This window comes from Lobosporangium transversale (genome assembly GCF_002105155.1).
Source record: "Lobosporangium transversale strain NRRL 3116 chromosome Unknown BCR41scaffold_39, whole genome shotgun sequence".
In the NCBI taxonomy this organism is placed as follows: domain Eukaryota; kingdom Fungi; phylum Mortierellomycota; class Mortierellomycetes; order Mortierellales; family Mortierellaceae; genus Lobosporangium; species Lobosporangium transversale.
Genome location: NW_019029017.1, coordinates 302,986 through 326,967, shown reverse-complemented (window position 1 = coordinate 326,967; position 23,982 = coordinate 302,986). Strand labels below are relative to the sequence as shown.

The following is a 23,982-nucleotide window of genomic DNA, read 5'->3' as shown; positions in this document are numbered from 1 at the left end:
TATCATATATAACAAGATAGTAGTATCCATGAGAACGAATCTCACAGTGTTTGGTTAGCGACGCAAACTACAGCCGTCAAGCTTTCTTTTACTTTGTTTTATTTTTATTTTTTTTATGTCGGATGAGCAAATATATCATCAATAAATAGCTCATGATGGTTTCGATTCATTTTGCGGAAGAATGTCTTTATACAGAGGTGTGGTATCCAAAAGAATTTGTGCTAGGAATGTAGAGTAAGGTGCTTGTGGGAAGGCTATTGGGACCGCGAACGTTGTTATAGACAGCGTTAGCTGTGTGATAAAGAGCTGGGACACTGGGGTTTGCGACTAATATAATAAACTCCCTCATTTTCTTTTTTGGTTACTATCATATTGGTAATTAGCCACAATCATTTCCGACTAGAAGTTGGGGTAACGAAGAGCGTCCGATACGGCGCGTTTATTGTAGCCGGAAATAACCGATTTCAAACCTCAATAGGCCTATACATGAAATGACAAAATTGCCTGTGAGGATCACATCGGATGGCTTTGTCTGTTGTGGTGGGTCGAATGGGGCAACGTAATCATGCATTAACGAATATATCACCATGGAAAACTGAAGGATTTAGTAGCGTTAGGGAGGTTCCTAAGCACTATCATCGTTACTTGTAGTTAGGTTGGAAGGTATTAATGAAACGGGGGGTAATGCAGGGTCCGCTGGTCCGCTTTTACGGAAGAGATGATTGTAAATGATGAAAGTAAGCCACGCCAGAGCTCATGATTAATTTATAATCTGAAGAGCCTCTCCGTGCGCATACTTCAATATTTTTAATGAGAAGAAAAAGAAGGGTAAAAAAAAGACGCAATGACAATATAAATGATATAGATGCACCACAAATGAAGGAGGACAAGTAGGCCAGCAAAGGAAATAAGGAAGAAAAGGGAAAATGGGTATTTATTACCATATCGGGGCTCTTCGTAAGCTTGTGACCTAAAATAAAAATGCTACTGGCATGATTTCGTTCCTCTCCAGATCCTACTTGAGATCACGACCAGAGCCAGTTTACAGATCCCATTGTATCTCATGAGCCAAGCGCTTCAATGTTACAACATAACTCAAAAAGACAGCAGCAACAAGAAAAATACTTGTCTAAATTTGGTGGCGTCCATAAACAAGCGCGTCTTGAGATGCATGTGATGATTAATTTACCATTTCAGGCAAAAGTAGCGCGTGGCATTGATGAATTAAGATCGAGCCATGTGGGATTGCAGAAACCTGCTCTTATTACGTTCTGTCTTTACAAAATAAAATACAGATATTGGTGTTCCCGTTGAAAAGAAAGATTCATGAATAACCAACGATTCAATTGAAATGAATCCATCCCAACCTGTAATAGATGGCCACACTACACAAGGTCCACACCTAACCGTGCTTCCGCCTGTCCCATCTGGAACCCTATTCTAGGTGTATAATCTGTATCTGCCTTCCTATTTTTTTTTTTTTTTTTTTTTTTTTAATACTATCCTATACACTACAGTAACTACAAGAGCTCTATTGCAACATGATATCCATGAGCTACTCTCATTTAGATTAAACAGGACTATCATGATAATATTGTTTCACTAACTCAACACAACCAACCATTGTCACGAATTGTGACAACCTTCTGTTTCATCCACTCTTTTACTTTCTCCCCTGTGCTAGCTACTATTGCGATTTTTTTTTTTTTTTACTACCCCTTCTCGTCTCCTGAAAGAAGTCGCTTTAGGTGGCAACAGGCCGAGGTAGTTCCCTCATTCTGTTTATGCCCTGACGGACAGCGCTTTTTTTTCTTACACTCATTGGTCATTAGCTTGTTCTGTCATCAATCCTTCACAGCTTTACTTCTTCGACTTCATCCCTCATTCCAAGCATCTACACTCCCGTCATTCTGTTACAACATAAGCATAGTTCGGCGACTTTGGGCTTGTGCTCGCAATCAGGGGAATCGTCTTTGTCAGAGAGTATGTCTGATCTCGTCCATAATAACATCAGCATTGGTGACAAGGACAACCGAGTCATCATGACAACCTCAGGTGATTGCCTCCAGAATGACATTCCATTGTCCAGTACTAATCGGCTGTCTAGGCCGCTGTTGACCCCACCTGAGAGGTCTTTCTCTCCTTCCTTGTCACCATCCATCGATATCATCAGCTGTACTGCCTCCAGGATATCTCCTTGTCTACAACGCACTTCCTCAACCCTTCTAGACAGGAATAAATCTTCCTTTCCTTTTGTCAGTGATTCTCTAAAACAAATCTCTACAATCTCCTCTGATACCAATCCTGCCTCCTGCGTTACGTTTGATGATCCGATTCATGAGCCGGCTGTATCAGGGACCTCTAGCTCTGCTATAACTCCGACGGAGACCCCAAAACGCGGCGCTCAAAGCCCTCTTCCTCGGCGGCTTCACAGTCAAGAGCACGAACAAACCCACTCCTCACCAAACCCATCAATACGCCCGCTTCTTGGTGCATCAGAACTTAGCTCAATGGATGAATTTATGGGTCGACACAAAGAGGCAAGTCAGTGGTCTCAGAGCTCGGATCCGCGACGCCCCGACATGTCTTTTTGGCAGAGCTCAGATGATGATCCACAGGAACTAGAAAGCAATAAACGACCAAAAAGCGAATCCCGAGGGATAGTCGGCCGTAATGCTCGTAGTGTATCATGGGGTGCTCGTCCTAGACCTCGTCTTCAAAGACGCTCGACCATGTCGATGATAGCAGACGAAATCTCCAAAAAAGTAGAAATTGATCCCAAGAACAAACCAGATTTGGAGAAAGAGTCGGAATCCGAAGGTAGTGGCACCAGTATGCCTCACACTCTCACGACATGTCATAATCTGAATGAATCCATCCTTCGGACCCCTATCAAGAAAGGACGACAATCGCCCCAACCTGGCTTCACCGAAACGATAGTTGATAGTACACCAGGGGTGAGTTGAAGCTCTGTATTGTTTTAGATACCTGAGTGTCTACTGTACAAATCTATTGTATACATGTGTGAATATGTTTATATTCGGTCGTCTGGCGCATTCTCGTATCGTTGTCTTGGATTTATTTTTTAATCGGATACCAAGTCCGTTGAACAACGGATTTTATCCTCTAAAGCCATCAATTGAGGATGACGTGTTGTTTTCACTTCTCTTTCTTCATGACCATTGTTTAATATTGTTTTAGTATACGCGTGCATGTGTGGCGTAGGAAGTGGTCCATATTCTTTCTACTTTTGCATTTGCTCACGTCAATGCTCGTTCCCTGCCTTTCCTTAGCCTTCAGATCCAAAAGAGGCGGAAAATGAAACAGAGTCCGAAAATCACATATTGGCTTCTTACACCATTCCATTAGGCCCATTAATGACCAGGCGGCCCCGAAAGAGTACATGCCTTTTTTTACAATTGAATTCATAATGGTCGTATTTTGTAATATTGCGAATTTGGCTGACACCGAATTATACTGCTGTTTTTTCTTTATCTGCCAGCCACAAGTCGGCCACGGCTGTTGATTGTAGATCCCTTTCCAATGTGCCATTATTATTGGAATGAGTACTGCAATGATGCGTTCAATTATTTACTCGAGATCGAGGTAAGGATCCCAATTAGTCCTCAGTTGATACATATAGGATACGTATAATATTGCTGCCTTCAATCTCGTCTTAAACATATTACTAACAATCCATGCGCACCTTAGTCACGGTACGATCGGTACATGTACATGGCGCCGGATTCAACTTTCAGTATCGACCGACAAGCTCTTGTTCTTTGGGTTATTGGGATCTGTTACCGTGAATTCGACTATCAACGATCCACTGTTCATGCTGCTAGTAAGATGTCTAACTGTCATAAGTGATGGAATGAGCATCATTTGTATACATTTTCGTTGTCTATTTAACCAACCGCCTCGGATCTTCTAGTTCATATAATGGATCGGTATCTGATCGCCAAAGGCTCGGAATGCACAGTGGAGGATCTTCAGGCTATTGGAATTTGTGCTAGCATGATTGCAGGGTATAGATGTGCGGCTTTAAACTCTACGTTCTATTGATCCTTTAGATGCATTTATCGCCTATCTTACTAAAGTATTGTGTATTCTTAATGTCTTGTAGCAAACTGGATGAAACCGCTTGTGCTGTCAATGTTGAACGTTGCCTAATATTCTGTAATTTTTACACAAGTAAACACCTTGCGAAAACCGAGTTGGCTATTCTTGTCGCACTCAAGTTTGAAATTTTGGTGGCCAGTGCCACAGGGTTTGCGGATTTTTTTAAGCGTGCTGTCCCCGCCCTACCTGAGGTTTCTGCGCTGTTCGATGTAAGCCTTACATGCATTCCTGAATAGAAATACTTTGTGCTGTCAGGCATTCGATACGACTCAAGTGCTTATCTTATGGTTTATCTTCAGTTCCTTTGCGATATCAGTCTGCTTTCCAGCAAGTTCCTCGACTACAATACGTCACAGATTGCAGCATCTGTAAGTTAGTAGCGCCTTTTTTTTTTTTTTTCCTTTCTATTACGCTCACAACAAGGATTTTTGTTACAGATCTAAAGCTTCTAAATGAAAACTGTGCTCGCTGTAGGCCATGTGGATTGCTCTGTGCGCTGCACACAAGGATTGGAACGAAAATCTGGCGATCTTTACAGGCTACAGTCGGATCGATCTTACGCCATGTTCAATGATATTTAAGGAGTTGGTTGAATCTCTTCATGGCAACCTAAACCTACAAAACAAGTTACAAATCGCTCTTGGCTCTCAGTACCCCTTGGCACCTTACCTTCAAACGCTAAACAAGGTTCTTGAGTGCTGAGTGCTGAGTGCTGAGTGCTGAGTGCTGAGTGCTGTGAGAGCCTCTTATAAATAAAGTAATTTAAGAGTGTATATCCTTATTTGCTTTAAATATGCACTAAAGGGAAGCAAGACACTCGAAGTTATATAAAGCAGCATAAGATGGATCACAGACACAACACTTGTTCTGAGGTTGAAGATACGATATCATCACAACTTGGTAAGATGCGAATATGTTGCTCCGATAATTGATCACCGTGCCTCTGTGAAACAGTATCTGATGCTTCGGAGAAGGTATCCGTTTTATGCAGACGCGATCAACAAATCCATGACTGCAAGGGTCACTTGGGCCCACAGGCCGGTTTCGAGGACACTTCGGAAAGTATAAAAGCTATTGATACCTCTTGAAACATATCTTTTCGTCCTTAGCCTGGGCACCGACTGCTTTAAGAATACCCTGTAGCAATAAGGCGATAATTAGGCTCTAAATCACAGCAACCAACAGTAAACAAGACCTTACGTTTGGACGTATCCACAATCATGTTCAGGATCGCTATTATAGCTAGTGCATATTCTGTTTCTTGCGTTTTCTTAATATCACACGATTTCCTTCGGCACCAAAAAAACGATGAATCGTGGTATTTAGTCAGCTGTAGTTGTGTGGTATTCAGCGGTCACAGAAAGATACAACCAGTTTATTCAGTGTGCTACGACGTTGTAGGACTGATCGTTTAAGGACGTCAATATCTGGGCTCGAAATCGAGAAGCATTTCTTGGGCGCTCCTATTACTTGGCGGTACTTGAATAAAAGCTGGAACAGTAGCTGTCAGATCCTGCATTGTCTCCTCAGCGTTCATTTCGTCGCCTTTATCGACTTCCATGAAAGTGTTTGTATCAATGCTTTATTGGCTCTCATATGCTTTTCGCTTCTGGCATGTTTTTTGGTACATGAAACCGAGCTGACCTGCTCCATACCTGGGATTGGTATGCTTACAGCAGCCGCCATTTTTGGTAAGGCCTATATTTACTATCCCAACATCTTCCCCGGGCCTTAATCCAGATTAACAAAATAATGATCTTCCAGTGAATAACAATAAAAACGATCATATTGTTCGTCTGACAGATTGCTTTTCTATTTTATCTGTGATAAGACATTATACCAACTCCTAGCATACTTCTTTGTATTTTTGATGGACGATCCCACCAAGAAGTATAGGTCGAATATTAGATTGCTTTTCACAAGTTTTCTTTTTTTTTTTTTTTTTTTTTTTTTTTTTTTTAAAAAAAAGCAATGCTCTCTGAAACATAAACCGATGATATGGAAATTATGAAGCATCAATCTTCAGCAACATTTGGCCGGACCAACCTCACAAACAAAACTCAGGAGCATTTACAAGGACCAGGAGAAAGTGAATAAGGCAATTGGGCCTTATTTTGAAACTGAGGTGTAAATTACTGTATGCGTTAATTCAATTGCTCTAATGCATACATTGATGACTCAAAAAAGTCGTTCATTTCTCCATATGACAACACCCAATAGACTGACAAGACGTATCTCTGTTATCATGAAGTCGTCTCTTTGGGAGGTATAAGGACTGCGATAGTTTGTTTTCGTAATACTAATTGGATCTCGAGAAATGCTAATAATCAGAACTTTGACTTGATTAGGTCCAGCGACAATGTCCATCTTCCCCAAGCTATCTCTTGGGCCACTCAACGGGCAAATTTGCCCATTTAGGGAGTTCAACTCGTAGGCAGGCCGGATCCAGCACTCTGTGCTAGGGAGATCCCAATAGTATAGACAGCGTAGCAAACTACATTGACTTATTGTCATCAACACGGGGGATCATCATTATGATGCATGGTAGCTTTGCCGGTGTCTAAATCTACTCAATCCATTTTTTACACAATACTTGACATGATTATTACGAACTAAAGAACTGGGATGTGATGCACCGAGCACACATATTGACCCAAATCAGTTCGCATATTAGTGAACGCATGCTAAGGAAGATCAGTTATTGAGGTATGGAGCTGCTAGCGTTACGAGTATTTTGTTAATGCGTGTTACCCCTGTGCCAACTGCACCAGTTTTCTGAAATCAAGCCCATCAAGATCAAAATACTGCTGTAAATGTGAGGTGTATTTGGGTTGATGCGGTTGGCGCCAAAGATATGTCCATCATGATAGCAGGACTGCAAGAGACTTCCTCAGTAGCGCCTGCAAAGAGTTCGCGACAGCAATGACTGGGAGAACAGCCCTAAGCTGTAAGTGAAGCAATAATGGTTACCGCATTCTCGATATGCTACAGTGCCCGCCTTCCAGCCTATGAATTGTTATAGACCAAGGATAGAAAGGGCCAAGAAAGCATATGTTTTAAATATCATTCATATCTTCAATTCCAATACCCAGTGGCTGGCAAACTATTAAGCCAATGGTAGCCTAATAGTGTGAATGAAGGCTTGCCTACCAATCGGTTGCTGTTGCTAAGCTTGGCCATCTGATGAACATGACGATGCCAATTTTATTGTCGTCGAAGCCTTGGCTTCCTTCTCAGAGATAAATACCGGTTGGGCTGCTTGGCTTCCCAGTCAATTGATTTGGCCTAACCAGAATAAGAAACAGGTCTGATCAGCATATTTTAATGGCTTATCACGTGATAACTGGTATGTTCTATCTGTCTTCGAAAGTCTTCTTTCAGTTTCGCTATCTTCCTTCAATTTCGCAATTACCCATATTATGGCTGACGAAAAGCAGAAGCATCTCGTATTCTCCATTCTCGAGTTTCTCCAGACCTCCATTAACAATGGCACCATTAAGTCCGATGATGCTGAGGGTGTCGAGGGTATGCACAGTCTTTATTTTTGATCAATTCCTTTTTATCTAATTCTGGGCTGAAGTTTTAACAGTTCATCTCACTTGAATGGTAGTCGCCATTCAGTGTATTGGAGAGGCCTTTGGAGTTGATTTGAACGATTCTGCTCAAGCGCAAACCTACAGCACCAAACCCGCTACACTCATGTCTATTTTTGAGGTGTTCGTGAATGCCCAGAAAAAGCTTGGAAACAAGGTACGGCACAAGAGAATATAGCACAACTGTAATTTTTTTTTTTTTTGGCTTGACTGGACTTGACTTGATTTGACGTGTAGCAGGCAAAGGAAGCACAGGACCACAAGGACACGCACGTGGAATTTAATACACACAAGAGATCTAGGATAAATATGATAATAGTTACAAGAAAAATTGGACAAGGATATCTTACTGATTTGTCTCGGGATGAAGCATGAAAGTGCAGGAATTTAAACTAAAGTTCTGATTGATAGTCTACTAATATCTAAACTTTTTTTGATAGAATGCTGCTGTGGCACCAGCCGCTTCTTCTTCCACCGCCACTACCCCCAAGGTTACTGAGCCTACCGCTGAGGATAAGAAGAATGCCGAAGAGCTAAAAGTTGCTGGTAGGAAGCTTTTTTTATTTTCTTTCGGTTCACTCTACTATGAAACGAGTCGATACTAAAGATCTTAAGGATGGTCACTTGGGCGTTTGGATAATTAATTTGTTGACCTATGTAGGCAACCGCAAGGTGAACGAGAAAGATTATGCCGAGGCTATCCGTCTGTACGGTGAGGCCATTGTCCTCAATCCTAACAATGCTGTGTACTATGCTAACCGGTAAGATATGGGACTTTTTTTTTCTTATCCCAGAAGAGACCGCAGCACGATCGCAAGATATTCATTGGTTCAAACTTTTACTATCATTCCAACAGTGCTGCTGCTTATAGTCAGATGGGTGATCATCAAAATGCGATTAAAGACTCCCTCAAAGCAGCAGAAGTTGATCCTTCATATAGCAAAGCGTACAGTCGCCTTGGCCATGCATATTTCTCCGTTGGCAAGTATAAAGAGGCTGTCACTGCTTATGAGAAAGGCTTAGAACTTGAGCCAAACAATCCTACCATGAAGAGCTCCCTCAACACTGCTCGTACCAAAGCCCGTGATAACGAAGTTGCTCCTTCAGCTCGTGGCAGTCCTGGCGCAGGTGCTGGTGGTCTTCCTGCTGGATTCCCTGATCTGAGTGCCTTAGGCGGTGGTGCTGGTATGCCCGACCTCGCCACTTTAATGAGGAATCCAGCGATGATGAACATGGCTCAGCAAATGATGCAATCCGGAGCCTTAGACTCATTGATGACCAATCCTGCTATGCAACAGATGGCCCAGCGCATGATGTCTAGCGGCGAGCGCCCCAACATTGACGAGATTATGAGGGATCCCCAGATTGCCGAGGCGTAAGCTATATATGTTTGACTCATTTTTAATTGAATTAACTACTTTCAGGAAATGTTTACACTCAGCCTCATCTGCTCTACTTTATGACTATCTAGTGCTCGTGGTTTGATGAACAATATGGGGAGCACTGGCGGCATGCCCAAACCTCCTCAAAAAGACGATGAGAGTAAGTCTTCGGAATATAAATTTGCCCGCTCGTTAAATACATAAGCAAGAGATTAAGACCGACAGCATGGCCAAGTTGTTAATCGTTGTCCATCTCTTCTAAATCATAATAGCGCTGTAAACTTTTGAAAATCTCGGTACCAGTGTAAAACATGGAAATAAAAATGTTGAAAAACTGTCAATAGTCTTATTTTACAGGATGTGCTGTCTCCTAAAGAGAGTCATATATTGGAAACCAGAATGGAGCATGGACCAGTGCTTTGAATCCAATCCAACTTGCTCATAGGGATAATCAAGCATTTGTGGAGAATAAAGTGTCACTCCTGGTGGAGAAATTAGGCGGACAAATTCCTCGAGAATGGCATTGGAAGCTATGGCGCTAGATGTTTGTGGGAGATATTCGATCTTTGAAAATGTGTTTAAAGGGAATGAAAACCAGTACTTCAGACATGTTATAACATGATAATTGTGATTGAGACTCATCTCTTCCCTCATATTGGTGACAAAGCTTACCTCAATTAACATCCCTTTATAGCTCGTTGAAGCAACCATAATGTTTCCTGCTCTTACAATAAAATCACCCAGGTCGAAAACATACCCCTATTGAACCATTAAAAGAGTATACAGGTTATTACGACCATTGTGAGTAATACATATGGCACATGCCGAACAAGTGAACGGACCTCAACTTGTGCATGTTGTCGGTGGACCCAGAGATTCTTCAATTTGGCAATGAGCGCTTCAATGTCTTTTTCGACTTCGACCAGGACAGCCTTTTTCTTTGAACCTGCTGCATCAGCACCGGCCGTGTTCGAAGATGTATTGACATTGTTTGTAGAAGCTGCAGATGCCGACGTCAGTCCCACAGCACCATCATCAATGAGACACCATGCTGTTGAATTGTATGAATCAGCAGCTGCTTGCGCTGATGTCAATCCTCCCATATTCCCTACACCCGCTCCTGCTCCTACTATGTTAGCAGAAGGCCCGCCCGGTGGAAGAATACCTAGTCCAGTTTTGCTTGATCCCGTATTCAAGCCCATCCCCCCAGTCCCAGCTGCCATCCCTGATATTGCGCTCCCAACACCATTGGACGCTATAGCACTTGTATTTCCAGTTAGACCAGCACCTGTGCCACTTAAAACGCTCCCTGCTGACGTGTTAGCCGCCTGGGATCCTGGAGGAACGCCTCGAGCAGTTGCGCCACCTTGAACATATACAACATGGAGCATCTTTCCTGTTCCTGATTTTGAGACGGGACTAGTGTCCCTAAAAACCTTCCAATTGATGGTCCATCGGCCAATGGGGTTAGCATGGAACTGTTTGAGAAGCCGTTCAGAGAGTAATGTAAGGGACTGCTGACCATTGGCATCCTTCCAGTGAACTAGACAGGTGGCACCCATTGATGGATTTTTTGTACTTCTTCCTGATGCTTTAAGGATGCGTAAATACGAATTTGAAAAAAAAAAAAAAAAAAAAAAAATTAATGGTGGCGTCAGCGTGTGGAATTTTTTAGCTTTTTTTTTTTTGTGCATCATTCTTTTTGTTTCATCGTCGCTTGATTCCTCATTCTCAAAGCAATCGCTTCTTCCACACCAGTGCTCCCTTGCTCTTCTCCTTCCTTTATCTCTCCCTGTCCTTTTCTCCTCTTTCAATTGCTCTTTCAGTTTCCGTCTTCTATTCTATCAGTCGTTTTCCTCCTCAAGGTCGTCACGATTCAATACAAAGCGTTCCTTTGGCGTTCCGGTTTCTGTTATCCACCAAAATGGCTGCCCCAACCACTCCCTACCGCCTAACCACCTCTCGGAGCTACATATGGCCGTCCAGAGGCGATTCTAGCTCTCGCCAGTTACAGCAACAACAGCAACAACAGCAACAGCAGCAGCAGCAACAGCAGCAACAGCAGCAATACCAATACCGAACGCCATATCATAGATATCAACAACCACATCAGCCACAAAGGATAGCGATCCAGCCCTCGATACAGCAAAGTTATTCTGAAGTTGAGCGCGACGAGCTTCAGAATTCACTGAGCCAAAAAAAGCCCTACGAGAGTGTGCGGATCCGTATCAGCAATCTTGACTCTAATATGACTGCAATGGATATTAAGAAGAAGTTCGAACAATTTGGAGAGATTGGTGATGTCACGGTGGATAGGACTGATGGCAGGCACGATGCCATCGTGCTTTTTGAGGCCCGACCTTACAATATACAAGGGCTCGTGAGTGTCCCGCAACAAATAACATTAATTCAATCCGGTGGTAGCGGGGGCACATCATGGTGCTCTGCCAATAGCTTCGAACTAGGGCAGAAACTGGAAAAAAACGTCTTCTGCAGTGAATTCGTGGCCACATCTGGAGTCTCAATACAGTTCCAGGAAAATCGTAGGATGATAAAAATTGGATTTAAGAGAGAATTCAAGGACACAGTCATCAAATACTATGTCGATATGAAATTTCACGACATGGAGAAAGGGTGTATTCAAATCGATGATCTAAAAAACAATACAGCCGCAATCGTCATCAACCTGCGCTTCCCACCCATGTATTGGCGCTATGATCCGAACATGGAAAGTTCGGATAATTCAAAATGGTCGATGTTTTCGTGTATGCGACGCGTGGTGGACATTCCGAAAGAGGGTGCCGAATTCCATGTTAGACCACCCACTAACGTAATGCCGCTTGAGCCAAGTCCACCAAATCTTTCGGCAATGCTCGGACGGTGGACTGTTATCCGGTTGGTGGTTCCTCAGGAAAGCAGGGGGCTGGCATTTTTTAAAAGGAAATGCAGAGATTTCAACCTCCTCAGTGTGGACATGGTGCCAAATATCGTGCAGGAGAGCTCATCCAGACCCGATATGGATGCCTTTAAAGGACTTGACTTCGACGTGCGCTACATGCTCGAATCAGCGCTCTCCTTCAATCTCGTCATAGATTATGATATGACATCTGAAGTGGCGGGGATCTTACATTATCTAGAGCCCCTTAAAGCTACTATGATTCTTGAGAACATCATCTCAAATCGTCAGCGTATATGGAACCTCAAGGACTACCTTGTAAAAGAAGCCGCCAAGCTATCCAAGGCTGCTACCCGGCCTCGGATAGTAGCAGAACAATATGTAAATCTCAGGAAGATTATTGTTACACCTACTACCATCCATCTGCAGCCACCAACCCTCGAAACTTCCAACAGGATAATTCGGCATTTTGTCCAACAACGCGACTATTTCCTACGCGTTGAATTCTCGGACGAAGGCAGTAATCGTGTGTGGTCTAAGGACAGCACGAGTAATGAAAATAACGCCATATACAATCGTATCTTCTCAGCGTTGACACGCGGTATCAAAATAGGCGACCGCGAATATAGTTTTCTAGCTTTCTCAGCGAGTCAGTTGAGAGAAAACTCTGCGTGGTTTTTTTGTGCCCAGGGCGGCCCCGATACGGTGGACAGTATCCGACAATGGATGGGCGACTTTTCACGGATAAAGTCGATCGCCAAGTATGCAGCACGGATGGGTCAATGTTTCTCATCCACAAGAGCAATCGCGAACTTGATGTCTTCCGAAGTGGAAATGATTGATGATATAGAGCATGATGGGGCCATATTCTCTGATGGCTGTGGAAGAATCTCTAGGACGTTGGCTGAGACGATTGCTGTTGAAATGGAGAAGGAAGTGAGGCCTTCAGCATTTCAGATCCGATTGGGTGGATCCAAAGGTGTTCTGGTCTACCATCCGCCTTTGCGAGGGAAACGTGTGCAGATCCGTCCAAGTATGGAGAAATTTAAGGCTTCGCATTTGGTTCTCGAGGTGATCAGGACCTCGTCATTTATCCCAAGCTTCCTAAATAGGCAAATCATCATTTTGCTTACAGGCTTGGGTGTTCCCGAACAGGTAGGCGTCGCTAGTGTGGATATGCGTTTATGTTTTGCATGCTAAATTGGGTTATTTAAAGGTTTATCTCTCGCTCGTCAAGTCGTGATGACCTCACACATTTGCATGTGTAATTTTTCTATTTTAATTCTTCGTAGACCATATTGGACCTAAAGAACAGTATGGTTCGGGATCTAGAGGAAATTGAGTCCAACGATGCGGTCGCTAATAGGATGCTGCTGCAAAATTGGGATGAAAGTGGCACATCCAAGATGATGACGACCATGATCCGAGCAGGATTTCTGCAACGGGGAGACCCGTTCATTAAGAATTTATTGACCCTCTTTAAGCTTCAAATGTTGGAGGAGCTTGCCAAAAAGGCGAGGATTTATGTCCAAAAAGGCGCGTATTTGCTTGGAGTATGCGACGAAACAGGGAAGCTCAAGGAGGGCGAAATTTTTGTCCAAGTTTCGGCCGTTGGGAATCCTAGTAAGCGTGAGGTCATCACAGGCAAGTGTGCTGTCGTGCGTTGTCCATGTTTCCATCCTGGAGACATCAGGATCGTTCAGGCTGTCGACTGTCCTGAGCTGTGGCATTTGCGCGATGTTGTGGTCTTTAATACCAAAGGAGAACGGGGTATTCCCAGTATGTGCAGTGGAGGGGATCTTGACGGAGACGGTTAGTATCTGCCCTTATAATTACAGATGGGAACAAAGCAACATGATCATGCGCTAATAATTTCACTGACACTACGCCTTTATATACTTGCTACTTTTACCGATGTCATAGATTTTACGTGAGTAACTCTTTACCCTCAGCTTAACACACCTAGCATGGCTTTTTGAAAGGAAATTGTCTTTTTTATATTTTATGTTTCTTCGTGGCTTACTCAAGATGCCATTGGTTTCTGGATAGGGTGATTTGGGATCCTGACATTGTCGAAAAGATAAAAGAAGTCCCACCGATGGTCTATGCTGGTCGCGAAGCCGAGATGAGAGATGATGTCACGATCCTAGACGTCATGAAATTTTTTGTTCAATATGCGGTCCTGAACAATCTAGGCCAAATCGCTAACGCGCACTTGGCCCTCTCTGACTATTATGACGAGGGCCCCCACCACGGAAAATGCCTTCGGCTTGCACAGCTCCATTCTGACGCTGTAGATTTCCCAAAGTCGGGGAAACCAGCGGATTTTAGGGTAGAACTAAAGCCAAAGAAATACCCTGATTTTATGGAAAAACCACCAGAAAAGACTTATCCGTCCAAGAAAGTTCTTGGGCAGATATATCGAGAATGCGCTAAAACGGTGCCGTTCAAGCCAAAAAATTATGAACAATCCTGCTGGGAGCGCCTTCTCATTGATGGCCATGAAGACTACATGCAGAATGCTCGCCAAGTCAAAGAGCGATACGATGATGAGGTTCGCTCTTTGATGAACCAATATGGGATCAAAAAGTATGTCAAGCAAAACTATAACTCCTTTAGTGCATTGTTAATAGTGAAAAAATGTGATAGTTCTCTCTCTAGTCTCTCTTTTTTTATTTTATTTTTTTGTTAATTGACCTTATGCCCGTATCTTCTTGTAGTGATCTAGAATTGGTCAGCGGCTTTATCATGGGAGTCGATCTAATTACAAATAATCGCGAACACGATATCCGTAAATCGATCGTCACCGCGTATTCCGCTATCAGACGCAAGTTCCGTGCGGAACTGGAGCAAGAATTTTATGCGCCAGGCTCTAAAGAAGTTTCGCCCACCCAAAAAAAATATGTAGAGATGAAGGCCGCAGCATGGTATGCGGTTTGCTACCAGAACTTACGACCCGATCAACCATATACTTTTGCATGGATTGGGTGGGACTACCTGTGCAAGATTGCTTCGAGAGTGCGGGTTGTTGTACCGTCGCCACGCTCTGCGCTGCAGGAGCAATCGAGGGCCATAATGCGATCACTAATAGCCCCAACAGAGGAATCGGGTTTAGGGATGAACACACAGGAGGCGCAAGGGCTCGAAGTGGACCCGCCGGTCTCCATAAACAAGATTCCCAGTAATAGAACGGAAGAGCGGCAGGATCAGCTGACTCTATATAGTGATACTGTTGGAGAACTTCCTCCGTACACATATGAGTTACCAGCTAAGCTTCTACAGGGACGTGACTCAGGGATTGGGACGAATCATGCACCTAATGGTTCTGTCGATTTGATCGACTTTGACTCCAACACATTCATCGAAGATCTTGGACCGAGAGGGAAGCTTCGGAGGGGGTTTTTCAGTCGGCCAAAACAAGGATACACAGTTATTGAGCCAGATGCTGAAGATAGTATACTGTCCTTGGCGCTTGGATTTCAGACGTGATTGCAAGTATTTGTACGGGGACCACATGCCGAGAAAACGGCTCTAGCATTGAGAATAATATGTTTTTTTTTTTGCTATTGTACTATTTTTACTATTTTGCTTTGCCATTTTGCTATTTTACAGCTCTACTATTTACCTTTTTTTGTGTTAATAAATTTGATTCTTTTCATTGATCTTTGTATTTCCCTTCTGGACCACGCAGAGTAAGTTTTGTCCTAAAGAGAACATGCTAATCTTTACAAAAACTAAAGCTAAAGAGTAAAGGCTAATGCTCTCTACGAATGATTCATCATGTGCAAGTAAACCTGCCGTAATATGGATGGGCAGGGCGTTCTCGCCTACCTTGAGGCACACAAGATCAAATGTAATCCCATAAGCTCGACCATGCTAGGAGGCGCTGTTCGATGTCCCCACTTCAGTATTTTGTGTTTATCTCCCCCTCGCTATTACTCATTTTGTAAAGATGCTCTGACTCTATCCTCCATGTTAACAGTAAGCATTGTATGAACTGGGACCAATGGCAGGCTGGTTGCTGCCTTACATCGCAAGCTCAGAAGCCCTTTGATACTGAGCACTCGATACTCGAAGGCAATGTCCATAACCAATGAAACGACGCGCTTCACCACCGTTCCCACCCTCGCATTAAAAGAGGCGACAACACCATGAATCGTAGAACACTCTCAACCTAATAACCGTAAAACTTTGGGCGTCAACTGGGCCTTGAAGCCAACCAGTCAAAGACCTCGACCAACCACACTACAGCGTACAACTCAAAGGGGAGTCCAATACCCAATTTCTATATTTTAGTTTTAAGTTTCTAGAGCCATTATCCCGGGATTTCTATGATTCATGAGAGACTCCATCTATACTTCTTGTTGCACTCCCTGCTATCGTTCGCCTTTGCTTAACTTCTTTTACAATTTTGCATCCTGCCACAGACGCACCTTCAGCAATGACTTTAGAGCCAACTCTCTGACTCGGGATGGCTGCCTCAAAGTCGCTCTCATCCAACACCTGTTCTGGAGGAGGAGGGGTCGGATGGCAGTTCTCAATTAACTGAAACCACTCACTGTTCATAACACTAGTAGCCTGCCATCGTTTCCTTGTATCAGGCTCCAAAACATTCTCAATCACATCTAGAACATGATTTGGCCACGCAAGTGTGACATGTAGTACTTGCTCGATTGCTGTCAGATTGATGTGAGAAGGAGGGGTGTGGCTCCTATAAGGATTTGAGTGTGCCATGTGCTGTGCTAGCTGTGGCTGTGGCTGTGGCTGTTGCAGCTTGATATCCTGGACACTCAGGAAGCGCTCACGCTTGTACAGGAATGCATCCCAAATGGGGTCTCCATTCGAGGCCTCATGCCAAGTATATCGCCCGAGCCTCATGCACATATATATAACACCACATGCCCACATATCTACCTTGCTACAATTACATTAAAGTAAATAAATAAATAAAAGGTGTTAGTTGAAAGCACTTTCTTTTGTTTGTTTGCTTGTTTGCTTACTAGCTTACTTACCGAGCATCGAACGTTTCGCTAGTGAACTCCTCTGGAGCAATAAATGGACCACTACCTCGAATAGAAGCCGATGATCTTACTTTCTTTTCCCATGGCATTCTAAAAACCTCACTGTTCCCGAAATCCGCAATTTTGAGACAGCCATCTGATGTCAAAAGTAAGTTTTCGGGCTTCAAATCCCGATGCACAACTCCCATAGAATGCAAGAACCCTACACCATGAACCAATTGTGAAAAAAAGCAATTTGACTCCGATTCCCCCAGGGTATTGGCAGAGGCAATCAAACTGCACATATCTCCACCTCCACAATATTCCATCACTTCAATATAGGTTTCTCCATGTAGTTGAAGTAGATCCATCGTATGGATGACGTTGATATGCCTGAGTGAAGAAGCAATGCAAAATTCACTCGTCAGACGACGCATGTATTGCTTTTGTGATTCCCCATAGGCCTGTTTAAATTCCTACCATGGGATAGAATGGTTTTGAGTTTTGCCTGGAATTTACCACGGGATGTAAAGGAGAGTTATAACTTTGTATTTCTTCCACATTGTTACCTTGACAGCATATGCATGCTCCTCACCAGTGTCTGAATCTTTCTTAATCGATAATTTCACTATGCCAAAAGCGCCTGTTGAAAATAGAAGCAGAAAACATGATCAGATGTGAGAGAGAGAAAAAAAAAAAAAAAAAAAAAAGTGGTAAACGCAATAATAGCGGGAAGAAGCGTAAGGACAGTTGTATTCATGACACAATTCAGTTAGTACAGTTAGGGAACGTAGCTGTATGCGTGTAGATACACGTATACATAAGCTTTTTTTGTATATGTTCTTTTTGATCCATTCAATGATGGAATTGGAATCTGTTTCCAAGGTACGTGCCTTTTTTTTAGAAAGCGTGAGTATTGTGTCGCATGTGAATGTGGTAATTGAATGTGTAAGTCTTTTTTACCTTTTCCTATGACCTGTTGTAACTCGCCATACTTTTGTGCAAAGTCTGTCTTAAGCAAGCTTTGTCGTCTGCGATTGTGGGCTGTGGGACTAGCTACTCCCCCATTCTGTTGCTGTGGATGTGGATATGGATGTGGGTGTAATTGTGGTTGATGCTGATAGCGGTCAGTGTCCATTTCTTGGCACTTCTCGCTGGACAATGGCGATGAGTCTTCGAGCACTTCTGACTTGAACTGATGTGAAGATCCTTGGAGTGGTGACTGTGCATGTGAATGTGGGATGCCTGTTATAGGTGAAGTATGATCTTCTGCATGGTGATCTCTCTTGCTGTCCAAGAGTTCTCGAAGTCTTCGTACTTGATTCGATAGAAATTGATGTCGCTTTGGTGCCGAAAGATGATGCCGATGACCACCCTGAGGTAGTCGTTCAAAACGAACTTTACTCTCAAATGCGGATGAACTGGCCAATGATGGAGTCGTATCAGAAGATATGGTTGACCAACTGGAAGGCGAAACAGAAGCAAGGCCAGACGGGGAAATCTGGTCGATAGAGGAAGGGAGCCCTGTTATCAGCTGGGATCGGCTCTCGTGTGCATCAGCCCGGCTACGTATTGGTGGCAGTGGATGGTGTTGAAGAGATCCCAATGGATCCGAGGGTGAAGGGAACTGTTGCCGAGGTGAAGTTTGTAGAGTCGACTCAATGGTAGAGTTAAGTGATAAATGGGAGGATGAGGATCGAGAGGAGGGCGTTATTGAGAAAGAGGCAGAGGACGAGTGTGTATTAAGAGACACACGTTGCTGAGATATAATATTGGGGGGGGTTTCTACTGGAGTGACCATGACGATAGTTGTGGGGGTGTTGACGTGGCGAGAGAGGTAGAAAAAGAAAAAGAGAAGGAAAAAGAGAAAAGACGGAAATGGAGAAAGAGAAGACATGCAGGTGAGGGAATTTTATGGTGAAGTACAAATGGAAGTACAAAAATTTTAAAAAGGGGAGCGCCCAATGCACACAGATACACAAGAAATTGATTGTCCGTTTATTTCAGGGCTGTGCCAACAGATGTAAAAAATTATATGTCGACGTCTCTTTAATGATTTAATTGAATGGAATGTGCATGTAACAGTAAACTGTACAAGTGCTTAATCCTCGAATTTTTATCTGCAACGCACTCCGCAGTCACAAACGGATTGGTGGCAACTAGCCACAAATTAAAATGACAGACATTGTCATTTGCCACATCTCAACTTCACTATTTATCCCATGTCACATTCATTCTTTTTTCTCTTTTTGTTCATTTGCCTCCATTGTTCTTCTTTACTTATTCAAAGTATAATCATCAGTGACATTTCGTAGCTTCACCTTCATTGCCATGGACTATCCACAACAACCAGATACTAACAACTTTAGCGATGGAATGGAATATCAACCACTCACAACTACTTCTACTGTCGACCATGAAACAAGTACAATGTTATCAAACAAAACATTAGATAACGTAGTCGCAGACAATTTAGGTGCCTTACTCGATGTTGCCATGGTTGACCAGGATACGTTGGAAAGAGACATTATATCCAAGGTATTGAACCCGAGGATCTATTGCCATATATGTTAATGACGTCTATATTTTCTCATACACCACAGTGGTATAACAAGCCAATGAGGTTTCATTAATATTTAGGCCAGCAAGGCACTTGATGCAAAGGAAAACGCTATGAATAAAAAGCGATTGGAAAAGATACTCAAGAATGTAAAGTAAGTAATTGCGTCCATCCTATTAAAAAGTCATAGACGACAAGAGAAACTAACATGGCATTTGCTTTGGATTGTAGTAAAATTCGACTAGAGATAAAGAAGCTTGAAAGTAATCGGAGGAAGCTGGAGCGGGGATCATTTGCGCTATCCAACCTGGAGGATCGGTTAAACGCTTTGAATGAAGAGCTTGCGCAAGCAGAGCTAGATGGAGCTGATATAACTGAGAGAATCCGCGCACGGAAATCAGGAGCACCCTTACCCTCACAGCTTACATCTTCTGCAACATCTACGGCTTCGGAGCAGATGGATGGCGAATCCCAGCGTGAGTACCTAATTCGCACAGGTAAAATTACGCCGTTTGCCGCCATATCGGGCCTGGAAAAGTCAAAACAGGGAGAACCCTCTACCTCGTCCTCTGGATTCAAGATTGCAGGCACATCAATGCCTGTAGAAGAAGGTCCTAAGTCTCATGTCCACCTGGCTCGGCCCTCGTGGAGTTTAATCGGCAGGAGTTTGAAAAGAGAGGACGAAAACAAAACTTACGTTCAAAACAATGTGGTGCCTGCGGAGCGCTCTAGTATGCGGAAAGCAAGGAGCAGAATTGTTTCGGCAATCGGCCGTAGTGAAAGTGAGTTTCATGACGATGATAACGACAAAAATTATGAGAGCAGTGAAGATACGCTCGATCCGGATTTTGTAGGAGCGAGCGATGATGATTATTCGGATATCCAGGAGATTGTGGATGACGACGACTTCAAGCTAGATGACGGCGATAATGACATTCCCCTGAGTTCAAAAAAGAGAGCTAAGGGCGGCGCAGCATATAGATCTCTTTGTGATGATGATGGGAATGAGATGAACTATCAAAAACGTCTTTATGACTGGGCACAGAAGCGAAGACACCTTCGTTGGCGTATCAATAATGTAAGTTACTGACGCAATAAGCCTTTATACATGGCTTTCGAGCGTTAACTTCCAGAGGTTCAATGTTGCTAATGCTGATACAAGGAAATCTTTGCCGCTTACTAGCCCGATGCATCCTTAGAAAAGGACGTGAATGAAGGATGGGACAATCCTGAGCAAAAGTTGGAGCCTGCCCTCGAAATGAATAACCCCCATCCGAGCATACCAGATGCAGAACTGGAAGGTGGCTACAAGATTCCAGGGGACATTTATTCTAACCTATTTGACTATCAAAAGACCTGCACACAATGGCTCTGGGAACTCCATTGTCAAGGTGCGGGGGGGATCATAGGTGACGAAATGGTAAGCACCAAGTGCAAGCATTATAAAGAGCCAAAAAAAAAAAATCGTTTTATGATACCGCCCTAAGCTCACTACTGATTCATGTTTATAGGGCTTGGGAAAGACAATCCAAATAATCTCGTTTTTGGCCGGGCTTTTATACAGTGGCAATCTAGAGGCACCCATCATTATTGTGTGCCCAGCTACGCTTCTGAAGCAATGGGTCAAAGAATTTCATCGATGGTGGCCCCCGATGCGTGTGGCAATTCTACATTCTAGTGGAAGTGGTATGCATAGCAGTAATAACGACACATATCATGAACGGGATGATGACTCCCACGATTCATTTTCTGACGGGTATAGCAGCGGAAGTGTCAAAAAGAAACGCAGGGGGAAAAACCGGTTTGGAGGAAGAGCTCGCCGTGGAAGAGCAACAGAAGAGAATGAGGAGCGCACAGTCGCAGATGACATTATTGATCGTATTAGCTCCAAAGGTCATGTCCTTGTCACAACATATGCTGGCCTCCGCATTCATGCGCGGCGGCTCTTGCGGAAAACCTGGTCCTACATTGTCTTGGACGAAGGACACAAGATTAGAAACCCCGATGCGGACATCACACTGACGTGCAAGCAGTTTAGGACGCCGCATCGGATTATTCTGTCAGGGACACCTATTCAGAACAACCTGAACGAACTGTGGTCGCTCTTTGACTTTGTGTTTCCTGGTCGACTTGGCACATTACCCGTCTTTCAATCTCAGTTTGCGATCCCTATCAACTTAGGGGGATATGCGAATGCGAGTAACCTACAGGTTCAAACAGCTTACAAGTGTGCATGTGTATTAAGAAATTTGATTAACCCATACCTATTGAGGAGAATGAAAGCCGATGTAGCATCAGATATGCCCAAGAAGTCGGAACAAGTTTTGTTCTGTAAACTGACTCCACCACAGAGATCGGCATATGAAGAATTCTTGAAGTCTAACGAACTAACATCAATCATGGAGGGCAAGCGACATGCCTTGTATGGAATTGACCTTGTTCGCAAGATTTGCAACCATGCAGATATTCTGGCGCGTGAAAAGCACAAAAACGATCCAGATTATGGTCATTATAGTAAAAGTGGCAAGATGGTGGTTGTAAGGGCGTTATTACAGATGTGGCAAAAAGAGAAGCACCGTGTATTATTGTTCTCCCAGACAAGGACCATGCTCGATATTCTTGAAAAATTTATCAAGAGCGAAGGCTACAGCTACAGGCGCATGGATGGCACAACGCCAATTCAAAACAGAATGAGTTTGGTGGACGAATTTAATGCAAGAGACGACATCTATATATTTCTGTTGACGACTAAGGTTGGTGGTCTGGGTGTAAACCTGACAGGTGCAGACCGGGTTATTATTTTTGACCCGGACTGGAACCCATCGACAGATGTGCAGGCACGGGAGCGTGCTTGGAGATTAGGCCAGACTCGAGCGGTGACAATCTATCGACTGATGACTTCAGGAACCATTGAAGAAAAGATCTACCATCGTCAAATTTTCAAGCAGTTTCTGACTAACAAGATCCTCAAGGACCCAAAGCAGCGACGGTTTTTTAAGAGCCATGATATGGCTGATTTATTTACTCTTGAAGGTGAAGATGCGGTCGGAACAGAGACTGGAGGGATTTTTCAGGGATCTGAAGTGTCCATTAAATCAAATCGAAGCAAGTCAAAGTCATCTAGACGAGGAGGAGACAGCCTGGAGGAACTTTCGCAACTCGATGGTGTACGCAAGATTGAAAAGTTGTAGGTTTTTTTTTTTTTTTTAGGCAGAGCTATTTTCATTTGTACTTTATTGAGATAATTACAATCGCCGCTGACGGATGTTTATTTATCCATCAATAGCAAAGCTCCACGCGAGTCGAGTTCTCTTCCAGGCGGGGTCAAGGATGAAGGGGATGAAGAGCACAACCTTAAGAAAGCAAACAAATCTGTTAGAGATACAGACCATTCGCAAGATTCATCTGAGATCAACATTCTCACGAGTTTGTTTGAATCCTCGGGAGTGCATAGTGCATTGAAACATGATGAAATTATGGACTCTGCCAAACAGGAAAGACTGATTGTTGAGCGAGAAGGTCCGCTATTATCACATTTATAATATCATCCGAGATGGAGACGGAAAAATCATTTGATGCGCAGTTGCTAACTTTCTTTTTTTTTTTAAAAAAAAAAAAAAAAAAAAAAAAAAAAACAGCAACAAGAATGGCAGAACGTGCTATGGCAGCATTGAAGGAGTCCAGAAAGAGGCGAAGGCGTCAAGAACTTGACGTGCCGACCTGGACAGGGAAGTCAGGGTCTGCTGGGGCGCCCAAGGCTTTCTTGATGCACCAACAAGATAACGAGAGGCGTCTTCAGTCTTCACCCTCTTCATCTAAGCCAAGATTTGGAACAACCAACGCATTCAACCCTAGTGTTGCCGCTGCAATGAGCGACAGCTCACCATCAAAATTCGGACGAACAGAGTTGAAAGGCCCGCGATCCGGTTTTGGCGCGCCCTCTTCTGTGAATACAACCAGTTCTTCATCTTTGTTAGCCGGTATGCTCGAGCGTAGACGATTGGAGCAAGATAATGGTAGAAACGCTGCAGCTAGATCTTCGCGATTGTCTCGCGGTTCTTCACCCAACATGTCTGATACTACGTCGATACTATAAAATGAGTCTCGCGGCTACATACTCTAATAGAACATTTTTAGCGCTAGCACGTTGATGTGAAACGATTTTTTAAAGACGTTGCAGTTCTGGCGAAGTCTGATGCAGATTGCTAGAGGTGGTGTCCGATGATATTAAGACTAATTATTTCGATTTTCTGGGCTCATGTCATTATTATCCATTCTTGAGGACCCTGAAATAAACGCTTTTCTAAAACTGATTTCCTATCTGTTCTAGATCATGATAAAAAAAAAAATTGGAAAATAATTATGTGATGGCTGTTGTATCAAAATTATCGTCATAGGCGAAAGCGGCATTTTTGCGCAATAATCTAGT

General features: G+C 43.4%; 8 protein-coding genes across 8 annotated transcripts; 6 read left to right on the top strand and 2 right to left on the bottom strand.

Moving 5' to 3' along the window:
* Nucleotides 1-1,730: 1,730 nt before the first annotated feature.
* BCR41DRAFT_149939 (hypothetical protein) lies at nucleotides 1,731-3,342 on the top strand. The gene is made up of 3 exons (XM_022019590.1): nucleotides 1,731-1,764; nucleotides 1,833-2,957; nucleotides 3,202-3,342. Exons 2-3 carry the CDS (start codon nucleotides 1,986-1,988, stop codon nucleotides 3,223-3,225), a joined length of 996 nt encoding a protein of 331 aa, XP_021878274.1. The 5' UTR covers nucleotides 1,731-1,764; nucleotides 1,833-1,985; the 3' UTR covers nucleotides 3,226-3,342.
* Nucleotides 3,290-5,083, top strand: BCR41DRAFT_149963 (cyclin-like protein). The gene is made up of 7 exons (XM_022019591.1): nucleotides 3,290-3,399; nucleotides 3,503-3,606; nucleotides 3,712-3,844; nucleotides 3,935-4,028; nucleotides 4,127-4,331; nucleotides 4,422-4,490; nucleotides 4,597-5,083. Exons 1-7 carry the CDS (start codon nucleotides 3,378-3,380, stop codon nucleotides 4,822-4,824), a joined length of 855 nt encoding a protein of 284 aa, XP_021878273.1. The 5' UTR covers nucleotides 3,290-3,377; the 3' UTR covers nucleotides 4,825-5,083.
* Nucleotides 5,084-7,541: 2,458 nt separating this feature from the next.
* Nucleotides 7,542-7,893, top strand: BCR41DRAFT_310356 (hypothetical protein; the record flags this gene model as incomplete). The annotated part of the gene is made up of 2 exons (XM_022020986.1): nucleotides 7,542-7,647; nucleotides 7,733-7,893. The coding sequence occupies 2 exons, from the start codon at nucleotides 7,542-7,544 to the stop codon at nucleotides 7,891-7,893; spliced, it is 267 nt and encodes an 88-aa protein (XP_021878272.1).
* A 619-nt stretch (nucleotides 7,894-8,512) lies between these two features.
* BCR41DRAFT_149922 (hypothetical protein) lies at nucleotides 8,513-9,413 on the top strand. Its single transcript, XM_022019589.1, has one exon. The coding sequence runs from the start codon at nucleotides 8,591-8,593 to the stop codon at nucleotides 9,092-9,094; it is 504 nt and encodes a 167-aa protein (XP_021878271.1). The 5' UTR covers nucleotides 8,513-8,590; the 3' UTR covers nucleotides 9,095-9,413.
* On the bottom strand, nucleotides 9,112-10,699 carry BCR41DRAFT_359810 (TATA-binding related factor of subunit 20 of mediator complex-domain-containing protein). The gene is made up of 3 exons (XM_022025264.1): nucleotides 9,940-10,699; nucleotides 9,770-9,856; nucleotides 9,112-9,661 (listed from the first exon to the last, which is right to left on the bottom strand). Exons 1-3 carry the CDS (start codon nucleotides 10,657-10,659, stop codon nucleotides 9,449-9,451), a joined length of 1,020 nt encoding a protein of 339 aa, XP_021878270.1. The 5' UTR covers nucleotides 10,660-10,699; the 3' UTR covers nucleotides 9,112-9,448.
* Nucleotides 10,700-10,820: 121 nt separating this feature from the next.
* Nucleotides 10,821-15,605, top strand: BCR41DRAFT_359809 (RNA dependent RNA polymerase-domain-containing protein). The gene is given in 5 exon segments (XM_022025263.1): nucleotides 10,821-13,148; nucleotides 13,286-13,808; nucleotides 13,826-13,829; nucleotides 14,043-14,582; nucleotides 14,714-15,605. The coding sequence occupies 5 exon segments, from the start codon at nucleotides 11,022-11,024 to the stop codon at nucleotides 15,480-15,482; spliced, it is 3,963 nt and encodes a 1,320-aa protein (XP_021878269.1). The 5' UTR covers nucleotides 10,821-11,021; the 3' UTR covers nucleotides 15,483-15,605.
* Nucleotides 15,606-15,851: 246 nt separating this feature from the next.
* BCR41DRAFT_359807 (kinase-like domain-containing protein) lies at nucleotides 15,852-18,868 on the bottom strand. Its single transcript, XM_022025262.1, has 4 exons — nucleotides 17,957-18,868; nucleotides 17,563-17,636; nucleotides 17,006-17,469; nucleotides 15,852-16,911 (listed from the first exon to the last, which is right to left on the bottom strand). The coding sequence occupies exons 1-4, from the start codon at nucleotides 18,792-18,794 to the stop codon at nucleotides 16,323-16,325; spliced, it is 1,965 nt and encodes a 654-aa protein (XP_021878268.1). The 5' UTR covers nucleotides 18,795-18,868; the 3' UTR covers nucleotides 15,852-16,322.
* Nucleotides 18,869-19,176: 308 nt separating this feature from the next.
* Nucleotides 19,177-23,838, top strand: BCR41DRAFT_424643 (SNF2 family N-terminal domain-domain-containing protein). The gene is made up of 7 exons (XM_022030466.1): nucleotides 19,177-19,531; nucleotides 19,634-19,707; nucleotides 19,785-20,631; nucleotides 20,737-20,973; nucleotides 21,065-22,740; nucleotides 22,840-23,072; nucleotides 23,192-23,838. The coding sequence occupies exons 1-7, from the start codon at nucleotides 19,325-19,327 to the stop codon at nucleotides 23,647-23,649; spliced, it is 3,732 nt and encodes a 1,243-aa protein (XP_021878267.1). The 5' UTR covers nucleotides 19,177-19,324; the 3' UTR covers nucleotides 23,650-23,838.
* The last annotated feature ends 144 nt before the right edge of the window (nucleotides 23,839-23,982 follow it).